The following is a 17,840-nucleotide window of genomic DNA, read 5'->3' as shown; positions in this document are numbered from 1 at the left end:
AACCTAGAATCGTGGTTTATCGAGCGCAAAAATCTGTAGCTCGGCTGAAGCAGCGTTATGGGCTTCATAACCCCAAGCAAGGAAGAATTGGAATGCGGCCCCTGGGAGCTTTTCCAGCGTGGAATGTGGCCCTCAGGGTAAAAGAGGTCAAACGCCCCGGATTCAGATGAACTGTGCATGTGAATCTCATCCAGAAGGCCACTGGTGAATGCCGGACCAAGCTCTGTCGTTTCTCGCCGGCCGCCGTTTGACCCTGGCCGGCCTCGGGAATTCGCATCACACCCTCCTTACCTCGATCTGCTTGTCTTTGAAAATGTCGCAGATGCCACTGTTGAAGGAGGCGCCGGAGAACATGGAGGTGATGGGGTACGTCAAGTCGAGGACCGTCTTGTACACCGAATTCATATTCTGAAAGGAAAGCAAGACCGTTGATGTACGTACACGGCACGCTGAAAGTCCCAACGGAGACTCCCTTCCACCGCAACTAATCTAACTTAAAAGAGCGCCAAGGTGCCTCAAACGCTCCAGTTTAAGGGAAACCTTGGTTGCAGCCTCCCGTAACGGGGCGCCCTCAAGATCTCTTGGATTACAGCTCCTAGCATTCTTGGCTACTGATCATTCTGGGTGGGGAATGCTGGGAGTTATAGGACTTTTTTCCTCTCTAAACATGCATAGGATTGCACACTTAACTTCCCCCACCCCTCTTCCCTCCTCATCTACTTTTCCTTGCGTGCCATGTCTTTTTAGATTGTAAGCCTGCAGCAAAGGGCCGTCTTGGTGAACGGATTGTTTGTAAGCCGCTCTGGAAGCTTTTTTGCCTGAGGCGCGAGATAAAAACGCTATACTACAACACAGTATAAAATAATTCTTGCCACTTCTGTTTGACCCCAGTTCCTGAAAGTCCCCGCGCTTCAAGTCTCTCCTTGATCTGCTTTAACAATGTTATTTAACGTTTCTTTTCAGTGTTCAAACCACTTCACACACTTTGTAATCCTTGCAGAGCGTAATCCAGGCGAAATGAAAACGTATAGATAAACGTATTACGAGTCCAGCCAATCCACATGGTGTAGCAAGAAAAAGGATTTGACCTGCATAAATTAGGCCAACGGAACAACTTTGAATCACGTCGGAAAGTTTGCATCATTTAATCTTATTTACAGCCGTCTCTCCGATGTTTTCGTTGAAAGTCTCCTCTGCGACCTTGAGGACTAGAAATTTGCTTCTGGTTTTTAAAGGATGTTCAGGAGGCTGACATCGCTGCCCGTGAGACCACCTGGGCCAACAGCCGGGGTGCAGAACCTCTTTCATCCCAAGGGCCGCATTCCGTTCTGAAGACGCTCTCGGGGGCCGCGTTCCAGGAGTGGGCGTGGCTGAAGGCCAAAGAGGAGGAGCCAAAATAGCAAAAGAAACCACCAGCATATTGTAGCTCCAAGCTTTTATTGGCTGTCACTAAGCCTCAGAGGAGGCCTTTCAGCCTTTCATAAGGTGTGGGGGTGAAACTGCGGGGAAATGACAGCATTGGGAAAGGGGGCGGGGCTAGGGAAAGGGGGCGTAGCCATCTGGGAAACCACGGAGGGATGGCTGGACAGGGCCCGCAGGACAGAGGACCTGCACCCGTTATACGGGCAGACCACTGGCTAGCAGGTGGATTGTCCCGGTGTTCGAAAAGGGTGCCCGAAAAATACAACAGCCCCTCAAGAAGTCTGGAGTTCGCTAATCCCTGAAGCAAGCAGAACAGAGGCTGAAGTGAAGGGCCTTCTGTCCACTCGACCCACGGGGTTTAACTCCGCTCCGCAGCTGGAAGAAGAGGCAAGCACGGAGCCCCAGTTCCCACCGCTTATCCGGTGCCTCAGCCCGGCTTATCCGGCCGCCGTGTTATCTTTCCGGGCCCCGGGCGCACACGAGGCTTGACAGAAGAAGCCAGATGTCAGACGCAGCCAGGGGGGAAAAGAGACTCAGACAAGGCCCCTTCCGCTCCTTGTTCCGTAATCCCCTCGACCTGTTTTCCTTGACAGGAGGAGGGAGGAGAAAGGACTAAAAATACCTAAAAGCCTTTTAGGCAGCCGTTCATCTCGCTGCATTTCAGCGAGGGGGTAACAGGTGGGAGCTATTTCGCGAGACAGGCGGCGGTGGTGGTGACGTGAGGGGGCCAGGCCGTCCTCGGGCTGGCGGCACCCCAAGGACCGGCGTCAGGTGCACCCTGGATGCCAAAGGGAATCCAAAATCCTGTCCCCTCTCAGTAACTTTGGGAACTGGGCTGCCTTTGGGCCCTGCTTCGGTCACGTCCTTTGCATCGGCCCGAAGAGGGGACAGAAAAGCTCCTGCAACGCACGGCGCACAGAGCTGGCAGGCAGCCCGGTTCCAGTCTGGCGAACAGCGGGACCCGCTCCGGATTGCCTGCCGGGCCAAAGGCTTGCTTGGCTCCCTTCCCCAGAGTCCATCAGGAGGCAGGAGGCGAGAGCCCGGCGGGAGAACCGTTTCTCTTACAGAGTCCCTCTATGAGCTGCCGTAGGCTTACATATATTTAAAGAAATAAAGGCAGAATACAAATGGAAAACAAGACAAATCATTCTGCAGAGAAGCCCCAGGCCTCGGTCCAGGGCCGAGACGGACGGGGCGGCTGCGTCTGGTGAAGATTACACACACACCCTTCAAACTGCGGCTGCATCTTTGGGCAATTTTGCCTATTCCGTGATCAAAGGAAGGGCTTCTTCACACAGAGCAGAATTATGCTGTGGAATTCACCACCACAAGATGTGGCGATGGCCGCTAATTTGGCTGGCTTTCAAAGGGGGTTGGATCAATTCCTGGAGGGTGCTGCTATACTTGTGCCTGCTTGTGGGTCCCGGGTCGAGAGCTGGTATGACAGAGTGCTGGACTAGATGGACCCTGGGTCTCATCCGGCGGGGATCTTCTGATGTTCAGAGTTGATGAATCGACAAAATGGGAAGGGAGTTGACGGAGAGAGTCACAGCTTCCTCTCCAGTTCCCTTTTTCCCCATTCAGCGAGGCCTGACAGTGTCTCTCTCAGAAGCCCCCCCCCCAAAAAAACCCCAATTCTCTCTCACTCGATAAATCAAAGAGGAAACGCTCCCTAAGTGACAGGAAGACGTATCGCACTGGAGCCGCACACCAGAATGTACACTTTGACGCAAACCACTCTCCCGGTTCGGGGCTGTGAAATTTCTCACACAAACGCCGGAGCTAGTATTTCGGTGGCGGAGATGGTGGGGGGACAGGGGAGAGCCCCCCCTTCCTCCCAAAACACATCCAGCCTGTTCTTAGCCAAACCCGTCTTTTTCTTCGGAAGATAATTCCCGCATCCCAGGGGAGGAATTGTTTTAATTAGAGACAAAGAATTACCTCAATCAATCACTTCTACCCACAATGTGGCAGGCATGTGGAACAAGAGAGAGAGAGAGAGAGGGAGAAAGTTACGAGAGAGAAGCGTTGCAAGGGACCGATGGCGTCCACATTCGCTCTGGTAGGAATCTTGACTCCTGCGGACGCCCTCCCTCACCGGAAGCAAAGCCCGTCTTTTTATTAGCAGCCAAAAACGTTTTAAACGTTTTAACCTTTCGCAAACCACCCAGACAGCTTCCGCTATGGGGCGGCACACAAACGCAATAAATAGTCATAAATGTTGGCCGGCAAGATTTCTTTTCTCCGCTCTGCACAAGCCTCAGCTTTTCAGTGGTTCGGAAAGATGGGATCAAGCCGTCTCCCCAGGTGGGAAAAAGGCCCCTCTTGAGCCGAACGCGCACGGAAGCTCTGATGTGGCTGAGCGTACGGAGCGGGGGGGGGGGGGACTGCAAAGCCAGAGGTCCTGCTGGCTGGGGATGATGGAAGTTGTAGCCCCAGTCATGCAGAGGTTGGGGAAGGCTGGCCTGGGCGCCACATAAATTTCATTCCGCAAGCACAGGAAGCAAGGAGTTATGCGGCGTTCCGAAGTCCACCATTCGCCCATTGGCCTCATCTAATCTGAGGAGCCCAAAAGCTGGGACGTTTGGGCCGGTCTAACAGGGCACGGTCCATCCCCAGTCGTTTCGGACTTCAACTCCCAGAAGCCCCTGCCAGCACGGCCAGTGGTCAGGAAATGCTGGGAATTGTAGGCCAAAGCACCGGAGAGGGTGGAACTGCTAGGACCGACCGCCCCACGGCAAGCAGTGGGTGGGGGCCCGCCTGCTTCTGTTGCGTTTCAAGCAGTGCCCTATATTAAAACCTCCTGGCAGGCAGAAAAGCAGCAAAGTCGGCTAAGGGTTGGTCTCCCTCCCTCCTGTGCTAGTTTTCTAGGTACGGGAGCTGTTTTGGGAGGAGCGTTCAACACCTGCATTCCACACCCACACCCGATTCGGGCCGGTCTAACACTTCGGAGTTCCAGTATCTCCTTCCCGCCTCCTTCTCTTGCCTTCGCTTTACGCTACTGAGGACTAGAAACGCCTCTCCCCTCCGCCCCCCCCCCCCGCAAATAAAGCAAAAGCAGGATTTTTGCTGCACTCGGAACCAGGGACCGCCCGCAAAATTCTGCATCCGAGCCTCCCCCACCACCACCCCCAAGCCCATTTGCTCGGCCCCGACCTAACCAGAAAGATCAGCGCTAACGGGAGGCAAGCGGAGTGACGAGGGGTAAATCACCCAGAACAAAACCCGGCGATGCGGCCGGTGTGCCGGATTGCGCGAAACGGCCCCAGGGGGGACGGCCGTTGCGCCGCTTGAGGTTCGGCAAACAGATGCCGCCGTTAAAAGCGCAAGATTCCCCGCTGAGGCGTGACGGAGCAGCTGGTGCCCCCCCCCAACGAGGAAGGCGGAAAGGGCCCCTCGGGGAACTGCCCGGCCAGGCCTGACCAGCCTCTCGCTCTCTCTGCAATAAAGCTGCCAGCTGATTGAAGGCCTCGGTTGCTTCCCACCTTAAAGAGAACTGGAAGCATGCCGGTACATTTTAACTCTCTCCTGACTCTTTCCAGTCAAGGATGCCAGTCAGGAGCAGGCAACTTGTGGCACCCCAGATGTTTCGGCCAACACCCCAGTAGTGGTTTGGACTGGAAGAAATGGTGAGGAGGCTTAGCGAGTTCTCACAGGTCCGTCTAGTGCAGTGGTTCCCAAAGGGGGCAGTGGGATTGCATAGGGGGGCGCTAAGAGGCAAAGAGGCGGCAGGGGGGCACTCAAGGTGGTCTTTTCCGAGAAGCGTCTCTCCAGAAGGTCTTAAAACCCAGGGACATTTTTATGGGAGAAGGTAGTTTGGTCCCAAGCCATAGAGGGGAAGAATCCACACATGTATTTGTACCATTTAAGAAGAGTCCTTTTAACGGTGAATTGAAGTGTTTCAAAAGCACCAGAACGCTAATGAAGAGACATATCCTGCTTGGTGTGCCCCGTCACGCTGGCTGCAAAACAGAGGCGTTCGCTCTCTTTTCCCTCCCTCCCTCAGCAAGTTTGCGGCGGGTGCTTCGGATTTTGAATAAATATTCAATTAATTGTTACTGTTTTGAATTTTATTGTTATTATCTTCCTTAGTGGGTCGTTGAAAACCGCTATTCTGAATAATGATTTTTATAGTGTAGGGTAAGGGGCACTGGGTTTATGGAACCAAGGGGGCGGTGACCTGAAAAAGTTTGGGAACCACTGGTCTAGTGTGATAGATCACTATCCAATATATATACCTACATTTATGGATAGGAGATCGTACAGTCAAATGTAGGGAGCAGCTTTTAGAAGGCTTCAGGTAGCCGTAGGAGGCCTCTTCAGTAGCAACTGCCCTCTGATCTTTCGCTGTAGCTCCATCTTTTTCTTGCCTCTACTCTCAGTGATAAGGGTGTTGTGCATTACTTCATTCCTTAACCTGGAAGCCTTCTTCCCTTCATTCAGGAAAGTTTGGCACGCGAAAGAAAACAGCTCGTCAAGTTCCCAGGGTGGGGGGAAACGCCTCAAAGGACCTATATAACCCTGGGAACAAAGGGATTTCACTGGTCTCGCTCCAGGAGGAGTCGCGAGCCGGCCTGGAGAATCTGCTTCGGCCCCCGGGGAGAGGCGTTCCGTAAGTGGTGGGCACCCCGACGTACGACCAGGTGGACCACCGCTTTGAACCCTGAAGGGACGTGAGCTTTCTTTGTTGATTCTTTCTACCTCCATACATCATCTTTGGTGTCGGGTGAACTGTTAAACTGATCCGTTTGTGATCTATATCATTTTTATCACCCTCGAACCTGGGTTTTAGGTGGGAACCAGATCAATCCGTCTCCCATAAATTAAGCAATTTCAGCCAGCATCTCTCATCGCTGGCTAGGCTACCCTGGGCTGATGGGGAGGTGTAGGCCGCGCCCTCTGGAGGATTGCAAGTTGCCTGCTCCCGAGGTAAATGCTGCACTGGGCGTCCAGCTAAGCCGGGGGGCGTTGAAGGTCTCTGAGCCCCAGAGCCAAGCCGGACGTTCCTCCTCTCGCCCGCCCCAGTGGGAAATCCTTACCATCGCCCACTGCCTGGCTTTGATCCGCATCTGCGTGTAGCTGCGCTCCTCGGCGTACAGCGCCCCCATGAAGGCGCCGATGGAGGTGCCGCCAATCATGTCAACTGGGATGCCAACTTCGTTCAGCGCCCGGATGACGCCCACTTGGGAACACCCTCTGGAGCGGTGGGGAAGAGGAAAATAAGAAAAATAAATACATACATGCACCCAGAAATCTAAAACAGAACCTGTCCAACGAAACACAGGGCTCACCTCGGTGTCAAGTCCAGGCGTTTGCGGCTTCGAAAATAAAGAGATTAGAAACATTACGACCGGACCGTCTAAATCCGGCACCGCGGAAAGGCGAATCCTGGGAGCCCGACGGAAGTGTGCAAATCGCCCGTCCATATAAACGGGGCAGCTGGGGACTGTTTGCGTAACGCACCCTGAGCCCTCGACAACTTTTTTGCTATTGATCTTGCTTGTCAGGACGGGGGCAAGGAGCCGCGCGCCAGAAGTCACCGTCAGCAGCATCTCCGGCTTGTGAGATTTTGGCAGGCGTGCACACGGACGCCCGGGGCCCACTTCGGAACGCAGCTTTGCAACCGACAGAATTAGAAACTTGTTTCAGGAGTTGAGATTATCATCATTGTTCTGTGTTTTAGAGTTTTAAATTTTGTATACTCGTTTTTATCTCAATTTTAGAATTTCTGTAAACCGCCCGGAGAGCCCTGGCTATGGGAGCGGTATATAAGTGTAATAAATAAATAAATAAATCAGGACAATGCATTCTGCATGCACCCCCCCTCCCCAATTGCTGCCTTGGAATCAAGAGTCCGCCAACTCCCTCCCTAGACAGTTGGGTGCATTGCCTGAACGCTCTGACCCGTGGCAAATCTTTCCTGAGTTTCAACAGACATCTGCCTCCCTTTAACCTAAGTCCGTTATTTCACGTCCTACAACCCTGGGATGACAGAGACATTTTTCTCCCTCTCCCATGATACTAGAACCCAACGGGGTCATTTCCCAGGAAGGTGATGGGTGGGAGATTCAGGGCAGATGAAAGGAAGGACTTCTTCACACAGCGCAGAGTTAAATGATGGGATTCGCTACCACAAGATGTAGTGATGGCTTTAAAAGGGAATTGGAGAAATTCCTGGAGGAGGAGGCGGCCCACAGCTACTAGTCCTGATGTCTCTATGCTACCTTCAGTATCAGAGGCAGGAAGCGTATATACACCAGTTGCTGGGGAACATGGGCGGGAGGGTGCTGCTGCACACCTGTCCTGCTTGTGAGTTTTCCATGGGCAGCTGGTGGGCCACTGTGTGAACAGAAGGCTGGAGCAGAGGGCCCTTGGCCTGATCCAACAGGGCTGCTCTTCTGTTCTTAAGCGACCAACTCCACGGGGGCCTCTTACAAGACCCCCCCCTTCCCTCTCCAGCGCTGGATTTGCGTACGGCCACCCTGGCCCCAACAGACAGGTTGGCAACAGGAGTGGGAGACGAGCCGGCCTCCGGCCCGGCCGTGTTCACGCTCCGCTCTTTGCGCCCGCCTCTCGTCGCCGCACGAACAAAAAAGCCCCAGGCAGCCTGTTCTTGGAGAGATCCCAAATCCTCCCACCCACCCCTCCTCTCCTTCCCCGGGTAGCTGCTTTGCGGACGTGAAACGCTGTAATTTGAGCGCAGTTTTATCGGCTGGAGCTGTTGTATTTTTACACCCGGATGATGGGATGGCGGGAGGGGGAGGGGGGAAGGAGGGAAAAGAGGAACGCGGTTGTTTCTGTTCTCTTGTCTGTCGTGACAAACTGCAAAAAGATAATTACCACGAAGTGGCTGGTCGGGGAGGGGTGGGGGGAGAAAGGAAGGAGGATTTGCAATCTAATTGTTACCTGAGAAGCTTGGCAAAGCCTCCAGTTCCAGGAACACAGGGTTGGGGTGGTGTTGGGTTTTGGGGTGGGGTTTTTTTTGAGGCAGTCTTTTGCTTGCCTACGTGCCTCTGGCTACGATTTAGCAAGGAGAGAGAGGCTGTCCAAAGAAAGAGAACATCTCCCCCCCCCCCCCCACACACACACCCTGGAGCCGTTCACCACTAACGCTAAGTGGCTGTCAAAGAAAAGTGCAGCCAACGTCCCTTTCGGGCAGATTAAAACCAGGGAGGAGTTTAGTATCGGAGAGCAGATTTTTTAAATAATAGCCGAGTCCCTCTTCCGTGCCAGTAGAAACAGATGCCTGCTACCTTGGGAATCGCGCAGGCGGCCAGGTTTGAAACTGGCTGAGATGAGGGGAGGCTATATCTGCGGGGAGTCACAACGGTGCCGAGTGCAGAATTCAGCTTCTTCCAAATTTCCAGCACTCGTTTTACTTTAAGAGACAAGTTCCTAGTCCTCCTGGTCGCCCCTGCCTTGATTTCTCTCTCTCCTCTCACTTCCTCTGTGTTGAATTTGAAATGGTAACGTCCCCGGGGCAGGCAGCTGTCCTGTTGCACTACATAAAGTAGCATGTGAGACAGAAAGTATGTGAGAGTGTGTGTGTGTGTGAGAGAGAGAGAGGGGGGGGGGGGTCAGAGAGAGAGAGAGAGAGAAACTGTGTGAGAGTGTGTGTGTAAAAGAGGGAGAGAGACTGTGTGTGTGTGAGAGAGGGGGTCAGAGAGAGGGGGAAACTGTGTGAGTGTGTGTGTGTAAGAGGGAGAGAGACTGTGTGTGTCTGTGTGTGAGACAGACAGACAGAAAGGGTGTCAGGAGAGAGAGAGAGAGAGAGACTGTGTGTGTGTGTGTGTGTGTGTAAAAGAGGGAGAGAGACTGTGTGTGAGACAGACAGACAGAAAGGGTGTCAGGAGAAAGAGAGAGAGAGACTGTGTGTGAGAAAGGGGGGTCAGAGAGAGAGAGAGAGAGAAACTGGGGGGGTAAAAGAGGGAGAGAGACTGTGTGTGAGACAGACAGACAGACAGAAAGGGTGTCAGGAGAGAGAGAGAGAGAGAGAGAATGTGTGTGTGTGTGTAAGAGCACAGCCTGCGTTCACCCACCATCTGAGAAGCCCAAGCAAAGAGGTGCCACGTTTCTCAGGCCTTCCCCAACCCCTCTGGATATATTGGACTAAAGTTCCCATCAGCCCCCACCCACGTTGGCTGGTGATGATGGTAGCTGTAGTCCAACACATCTGGAGGGCCACAGGTTGGGGAAGGCTGGAGCAGCCCCCTTGCCCCCAATTCCAAGGAGACGCTTGTCAGATTGAAGCCAAAAAAAAGGACGGACGGGAAAGAATGGGGGGGGGGAACGCGGGACATTTAGAACGTTTGCGGCATCGACTCCACCGGGCTGGAACAAGGAGTGGGCGATTTTCCCCCCTCATGGCGCTGCTCCCAAACTCCGGAACAATCGGCGAAGGGCTGGCATCCAGGCGTCAGGGGACTAATTACCCGTGTAAAAGGACGGGAGACAAGAAAATTCCACGGTGCGTTGCGAGGAACGCCGCAAGCGTCAACGCGCAACCCCCAAGGACAAAAGGAGGGCGACATTTTCCAGGGCTGCCTCCAGAGACGGAGGAGGACTTCCAATGGTCCTGACCTTGAACGGTCTCCTAAGGATGGGAGGCGGCGAGAAGCCCACCGTCTCTGGTGACTGAAAGGCGATGAACGGCGCAGAACGAGCGGAAGAGGGCCGGGAGCCCGGAGGTTTCGCCCGTGCGGCTCTCGTCGGAAGAGAGCCATCCCAAATCCGCTCCGTACCCCCAGGCTTGCGGAAGCTCTTTCAACCCAAATTCCACGTGGCCCCCGAAAAGCTCTCAGGGGGGGCGCATGCCGAGGGTGGGTGGAGCCAACGCCAAATGGGGTGAGGCCGAGACGCCAGTCCCAGTTTCGCTTGAAACGCTCACTGACGGAGAGATGTTACAACCTTCCGGAACGTCGGAGAGACGTTACAACCTTCCGGAATGTGCGGGGGAAGGAGGGAAAATGGCACAAGACCTGGGAAACCCTCAAAAGGTTGGAAGTGGGAGGGGCAGAGAAGGAGGCGTGGCCTTGTGGAAAATCCTGGAGGCTTATATTTGACCACCACCACCCCAGACCAAAGGTTTCGGACCCTTGCTGTATACCAACGGAGGACTCTGTTTGCACAAAGATACACAGTTAAGTTCTGGCACGATCGGGGTATGTTTGGCTCAAAAGAAAAGCCCAGGAACGTGAGCATCAAGGGGCTGTTCACACAACGCGCTAACCCACACTCGGTGGCTGGGTGTGAGCCATTGTTGAACCGGGGGTTAGCGCATGGTCTGAACCCCAGGGCATTTTCCGCCAGGCGGCTTGTTCACCGTGCCGGGCGGGTTATTTTTCTCGAACAAGCCACCTTGAGAACCCAGGGTTTGTTCTCGGGTTGTTCAGGGCGGGTTAAGCAGCCGCACCGCGGAAAACGTCCTGGGTTCAGACAACGCACCGGGTTCGACAAACAACCCACGGTTCGACAAGCCACAGGGTGGGTTTGTGTGTTGTGTGAACCCGGTCAATGTGACAGATAGCGGGAGAAGGAGATGTAAAACAGGAACGAATACGGAAGGAAATGTAGCCAAGCATTGCTGGCGGAGGGCCACTGTGAACCGCCCAGAGAGCTCCGGTTATTGGGCGGTATAGAAATGTAATAAATAAATAAATAAATTCGGAGGCCTGGAGGTATATCTCTCATCACCAAGAAATTATTGTCAGAGGGAACCGGTGAACTCCCACTAGCCCAGCCCAGCCAGTAACTTAAGAGCGCAATCCTATGCATGCGTCGACAGGAAAAGAAAAGTCCTACGACTCGTCGTAGGACTTTTCTTTTCCTGTCGACGCATGCATAGGATTGCACCTTGAAAGCGCTCAGCTCGTCTTACCGTGCTCCGCCTCCTCCGAGCACCAAAGCCACCGCGTTGCCCGTCAGGACACGGGCCAGCCGGGAGAAGTCCGAGTGCTGATCCGGAGGCTTCTGGAAGACACGCTCGTACAGTTCTTTCTGCAGCGGAGGAGAGAGGAGAGGGATGATCAAGGCCGCTTTCCAGCTCCGTCAGGTTCAAGGGGAGAAGAGCGGGCGGCCCGACCGTTCCACCCGTAAAGGCCAATTAAATATATATAAAACCCGTCAAGAGCATCAGAAGGAAACTCCCAGGTCGCAACACCCCAGGCCTTTCAAAACCTCGTGCCATTTACTCAAATAAAAGGTCGGACCAGAACTTGCATTCAGAACAGAAGAAGAGCCCTGAGAGGGTCCAACTAGTCCAGCACACCGTAGCCGACCAGCTGTTGATCAGGAACACGCAAGCAGGACACGGGTGCAACGGCACCCTCCTGCCCATGATCCCTGGCAACTGGGGCACACAGGCCTCCTGTCTCTGATACTGGAGGCAGCATAGAGCCATCAGGACTAGGAGCCATTCACAGCCTTCTCCTCCAGGAATTTGCCTGACACCCTTTTAAAGCCGCCCGAAATCACTGCGATTTTTTTTTGCACGATTTTGCACAAAATTGTGCAAAAGAGAGTAATGCCTTGAGCCAGGCCAATGTGCCACCTCACCCGGCCTTTGGAAGAAGCCGAAAGGGGAAGAAAACAACGCGCTTCTCCCCCAAAGGGAACGTTTCTCAGGTGTCTGGGGAGAACAGAGCAAAGCACCCAGGTGCGCAAACATCACCTGGCGCACGTGATTTTGGGCGGCTTTCGGGAAGCATCCCAAGGGGGGGTGAGGGGGGGCACAGCTCAGGGGCAGAGCACCTGTGTCGCCTGCAGAAGGCCCCGGGTTCAATCCCTGCCGCCTCCAGTTCAAAAGGCCAGGAGGACAACGGGCTAGGGAAGACCGGCGTCGCAGCGGTTGCGGAACACGAGCGGGAGGGTGCAGTTAAGCTCACGTTCTAGCATTAGGAGAGCGGGACTCATCCTGATGGCTCTAGGCTGCCTCCTGTATTAGAGCCAGTGTACACCAGCTGCTGGGGAACATGGGCGGGAGGGTGCTGTTGCACTCCTGTCCTGGTCGACAGCTGTTTGGCCTCTGTGGGAACAGAACGTTGGACTAGACGGACCCTCGGTCTGATCCAGCATCAGGGCTCCTCTTGTAGGTTCTTTCTCTGTCGAAGACCCCTGGACCCCCGGCCATGGAGAGCAGGCAATGCTAGCCTAACATGGACGAACGCTTCGTCTCTTCTAAGGGAGCTTCCTTTGTCCCTAGATATTTCCTCTGATATTGGAGGTGGCACACAGCCATCAGGACCAGTACCCATGGATAGCTTTCTATTCCAGGAATTGGTCCAATCTCCTTTTAAAGCCACCCAAGCCTGCGGCCACCACCACATCTGGCAGTACCAAATTCCATAGTTTGACTCTGCGCTGCGCGGAGAAGCCCTTCCGTTGAAAGGTTGTCACACAGAGGAGGGCCAGGATCTCTTCTCGATCTTCCCAGAGTGCAGGACACGGAATAACGGACTCAAGTTACAGGAAGCCAGATTCCGGCTGGACATCAGGAAAAACTTCCTGACTGTTAGAGCAGTGCGACAATGGAATCAGTTACCTAGGGAGGTTGTGAGCTCTCCCACACTAGAGGCCTTCAAGAGGCAGCTGGACAACCTTCTGTCGGGGATGCTTTAGGGTGGATTCCTGCATTGAGCAGGGGGTTGGACTCGATGGCCTTGTAGGCCCCTTCCAACTCTGCTATTCTATGATTCTATGATCTGCCCTGCAGCTGAAGGAAGGGGGAACCGCCCGGCCGCCCGTCGAGAGCGTCGTACCAGCTTGGGCAGGCTCCGCCGGGAGAAGACGCGCCGGGGGCAGCGGAGGTGGAGGTGAGCCGAGCACCAGCTGCGCATGTTCAGCCACTCCACGGTCCGGCAAGGGAGGGGCCCCTCCTCGCGGTGCAGCAGGATCAGCTGCTTCTGGGCCCGGACGGCCGTGTTCTCCAGCATCCGCTCCAGCTGGAATGGGAAAAAGAGAGGGGGGGGAGCAGAGAGCGCTCAGGCGACCACAGCAATCAGTGGAGCGGCCACGGCCGCCACCTCCCCCTGCAGGAACCCAGCTCAGCCACGCCCTGCTGCACTAACCCACGGGCTCAACTGCCTGCCCTGGCACACAACCCATTTTTCAGAGGGTTGGAATCAACAGCCTCAATGGCCCCTTCTAAAGATACCTACCTATATCTATCTATTTATTTTTATTTTTGCATTTATATCCCGCCTGTCTTCCTCCAAGGAACCCAAGGCGGCGTACATAATCCTCCTCCCCTCCATTTTTATCCTCGACAGTTTTAATTTGTGCTGAACCACCCAGAGAGCTTCGGCTATTGGGTGCTATAGAGATGCAATAACAAGTAATGTGTTTCATCTTCCGCCCTCGTCAATAGCTGTGCTCTTTCTTATTTATATATACATACATACATGTGTGTGTGTGTGTGCATGCAGAGAGAGAGGGACCTGAGATCCTTGTGATATAGGACGGGATAGAAATGTCTAAATAAATAAATAAGAAGAGGCTTATGGATTCCATCAAGGCTCTTCTGTCAGGGTCATGCGAGAATGGAAAAAAAGAGCCTTCAATAACTTCCGAGCTGCCAAAGCCGCTTACGTGGCCCGCCTCTCCTCCCAGACAATCCCGCTCCCTTTAATCCCGGCCACCGGCCACAGCTCAAGAGCCGATAAGCCTGGGAGGCAGAAAGTTTCCTCGCTCCCACAGCGGCGCGAAGCGGCACAGCCCGCGAGCGGAAAAGCAGCTCTGTCTTCAATCCTCCCCCTCAGATGTCCGACGGCATCGCTTCATCCGCCGAGTGGGATCAAATGCGGGGGGGGGGGGCGGATGGCATTTCGGGATGTCCTGCGGCCTGTTTAAAACACAGGCGAGGCCACACAGACACACACACAAAAGCAGCGGGCCGCTTTAACCTGTAAGATTCCACTCTGAGGCATAAGGGCTAGAAACTTGCGCTGTCAAAATTGAAATGAAATCAAAAGGCACCATGCAAACCCGTACCACTTCCTTAGAGGTATTTAAAAAAATACGGCGATGACGATGGTGATGAGCGACAGTAACAAGAGCAGCAAACAAGCTTAATTTCTAAAAAGATGTCCAAAGCTGCTTTGAAGCCAGACCTGGAAACGCCCAATTTCTTTCTTCCTGGTTACTCAGCAGGAAAGGAAGCCGCTCTGCACATGTTCAGGGGCACCCTCTTTATTCCTGTTCAAGGGTAGCCTCTTTCTAAACAGGTGCTCCAGGCGGCTTAAAGCTTACTTCCTGGTATATGGTTACTCAGCAGCAAAGGCAGCCGCTCTGCACGTGTTCAGAGGCACCCTCTTTATTCCTGGGTCCAGAAAGCGCGGAGTCAGGCCTCGCGAAGGGCCTCGCTCCTGAAGCCCAGAGGCTGCGCCCCCACCCTGCCCTGTCCCGCTCGCCCGGCCAGGGCCGGCTCACCTCTCCGACGGTGGGCTCCTGCTCGCCCAGGCCCACGATCAGGATGCAGTCGGCTTGGCGGATGCAGCGCTGGGTCCAGGGGGTGAGGCTGCCGTCCGACTGGTAGAGCACGATACGGTGCATGTCCTCCTGCTGGCCCAGCCAGCTGGACAGCCGGTATTCGTGGATGCTGAGGCGGGAAGGGGAAAGGGAGAGGCTGCCGTGAAGGGCGCTGGGCACCCCTGGAGGCGGGGAAACACAGAGCAGAGGGGGGGGGGCACGGAACGCGGCGATTTCGGGGCGCTGCCTGGCTCCCTTCCGAGGGATATGTGCCCTCCAAACGATTCGCCGTCACACCTCCTCTCCACCTCTGCGATTTCGCCTGTTCCCCCATTCCAGCCTTCCCCAACCTACCGCCCTCCAGATGTGTTGGGACTACAATTCCCAGAATCCCCCAGCCGGTCATTCAGCCTTCCCCAAATGGCCCTCACACCCCTTTCCCCGCCCTGGAGGTATCCCAGCTTCCATGCAGCCCTTTCCCCATTCTAAGGAGTTAAAACGCTTCTCCGGTGGCAGAGTTGCTGGCTGCAAGAGCTTTAAGCTGCAACAGGCTGGGCGGTAGAGTCCTTCGGCCCCGCCCTCTTTTTGCCTCTGGCCCCGCCCACTGCTGGAATGCGGCCCCCAAGAGCATCTCTGAAATGGAATCCAGCCCTCGGGCTGAAAGAGGTTCAACACCCCTGATTTAGGGCGATGTGTAGCTTGGTCTCGTGATTTTTAAAAGGGCACAGAACAGACAGGGGGAAAGTCAAACTTAGAGGGAAAGGAGAGACGAGACAGACAAAGGGAGGGAAAGATTGGATCGCACGTTACTCAAGGTGGGTCCTAGAACTGAGGAGGAGGAGAACTACTGCAGGAAAGAATACCTAGCCCGGCCTGGGGCCCTCCAGACATGTTGGACTGCAACTCCCAGCATGCTGGCTGGGGGATGCTGGGAGTTGTAGTCCAACGCTCCCACTCCGGCACACTGTGGTCAGAGACCGCAATCCATCAGGACTTGCTCCAGAGCGAGCCCCGATAAAAATGACCAAGGACCATGCAGGAGCAAAACTGTCTCCATGGACCATTCCCTCCCCCCCCCCCCAAGCTTGGGACCCTTCCCACCTCCGCCCACCGTGTCACAGCAGCTCACCCCCTTCGGCAGAGGGTGCCCCCCGCCCCGGCTTGCTCACATCGTTCTGTTTCCCTTCCCTCCCGGCTGAGAAGCCCGCATCAAAAGACACCGGATGTGCGGCTGGCAGCCGTTAATCAGACATCTCATGACAACTTATCAAATAAAAAAATTAAAATAAAATGGAGGGGGGAAAACATCCAGTCACTCAAAAGCGGCGCTAATTAACCTGACAGCCGCCTGGTATTACGGGGGCTTGATGAGTAGAAAAGGAACTTATACAGAATTACTGCGCATTGGGCTCTTTCTTTGGTTTTAAGATGTGTCCGAAATTCCCCTCTTGGCTGGAAAATCCTGGCGTTGCAAAGTTGGGACTTGTTCCTAGGTCGTCCCATTTACCCCTCAGGTGGTGCACATGGTGGCGGCAGTTGGATCCATCCTATTATGGCCTCGCGACAGCCTTGCGAGGCGGGTTAAGCTTCCGTAAGGCCACCCGGGGAGCTTCACTGATGACGCAGGATGTGAACACGGGTTTCCCCCTGCGGTAAGCTCCACGTACTACCCACAAAACCGGAGGTGGACAGAAAACCCGTATTTACCGACCCAGACATCCCGAACATTGTCTGAGGCTCTCTTCCAGGTGCCCCCACCAAATAAGGCCAGGCGGGGGCTCCAAGAGAAAGGGCCTTTTTGGTGGTGGCTCCCCGGTTGTGGAATGCTCTCCACAGAGAGGCTCGCTTGGCACCGACATTATGGTCTTTTCGGCACCAGGTGAAGACCTTTTCTTCCTCCACTCCCAGGCATTTTAAGAACCCGATTCTAAATGATACAGCTAAAATAAAGTGGGTGCGTGCATGTAGGGCGTAACCAGGGGTTAATTTGCATGTGTGGAAGGACTGCGAGTTCTGTTCAGTTCCGGTAATCGAAACAAATTCCCCGGCTGAGAATTCAAGAAGCGTCTGTCTTTTGTACCTGGATCCAAGCAGTTGGATCTCGGGGTTCTAATAAGATAAATGAAGTAGATCACGCGTGGCTGAAGTCAGCCCACTCCACAAGACTAAGCAAAAACAAACAAACCGGGGGGGGCTCCCCATCGGAATGCTCCCACCGAGAGCTCCTTTGCAATGGGATCCGGCCCTCGGGCTGAACAAGGTTTTGCACGACCGGATGCAAGGCTCCTCGGTGAAGCACACCGCGCAGGCCGCAAGCAACGCTTCCCTCTTCAACCTCCAGTGGGACATGGCTTAGTTACCTGTCCAGAGCGGCCGAGCCGAGCTGCTGTTTGATGTTGTCGCTGGTGAGCAGCAGGGTGGGACCTAGAAGGCGAGAAAAAGAGAACCGCTCACTCATGGGGAACACGGCTGCGCGTCTTCCGCGAACGAGCCGGCCGGGAGTTCAGGGCCCGGTACTGGCTCGCCAGCAGAGCTTGGCTTTCGCTTCTCGGGCGGACAAAGTCACGAGCCCTCATGGCGGACGGTTGCTTTGAACTGGGGAGCCCGGCCCAGGAGGCGGGCACCCTGAGCGTCTCGCTTTTAAACTGGCAAGCAGAATGGGACGGGTGGTAGAGCGTGGGCTTTGCCGGGGAAGGGTCCCACGTTCCGTCGCCCCATTACGGGCAGCAGGGCTGTGAGAGGCCTCTGAGGACGTGGAACGCTACGAGTCAGAGTGCTGGACTCGGTGGAGCAGTAATCCGTCCAATTTAGGAAAACGTGAGTATAAAGCAGGGGTGGGGAACCGCAGGGCCCAGGGGCCAAATCCAGCCCTCCGGTGGGGAGGTCCCCCAAATGGCCACGCTCCCTTTGCCCCAACCACGGATTGTTTAGTGGTTTCCTAACTTTGGTGCAGT

At 54.8% G+C, this 17,840-nt stretch overlaps 1 protein-coding gene across 3 annotated transcripts in view; it reads right to left on the bottom strand.

Moving 5' to 3' along the window:
- Positions 1-17,840, bottom strand: part of PNPLA7 (patatin like phospholipase domain containing 7) — a 73,041-nt gene that overhangs the window by 12,118 nt on the left and 43,083 nt on the right. For all 3 annotated transcript variants that reach the window (XM_063144965.1, XM_063144966.1, XM_063144967.1), the window contains 6 exons: positions 17,247-17,310; positions 14,848-15,016; positions 13,179-13,361; positions 11,300-11,418; positions 6,462-6,618; positions 292-408 (listed from right to left, as the gene is read on the bottom strand). In XM_063144965.1, coding sequence (XP_063001035.1) covers positions 292-408; positions 6,462-6,618; positions 11,300-11,418; positions 13,179-13,361; positions 14,848-15,016; positions 17,247-17,310 — 809 coding nt within the window. The remainder of the gene's footprint in view (positions 1-291; positions 409-6,461; positions 6,619-11,299; positions 11,419-13,178; positions 13,362-14,847; positions 15,017-17,246; positions 17,311-17,840) is intronic.

This window comes from Elgaria multicarinata, chromosome 19 (genome assembly GCF_023053635.1).
Source record: "Elgaria multicarinata webbii isolate HBS135686 ecotype San Diego chromosome 19, rElgMul1.1.pri, whole genome shotgun sequence".
NCBI lineage: Eukaryota > Metazoa > Chordata > Lepidosauria > Squamata > Anguidae > Elgaria > Elgaria multicarinata.
This window is presented reverse-complemented; position numbering and strand designations above follow the sequence as displayed.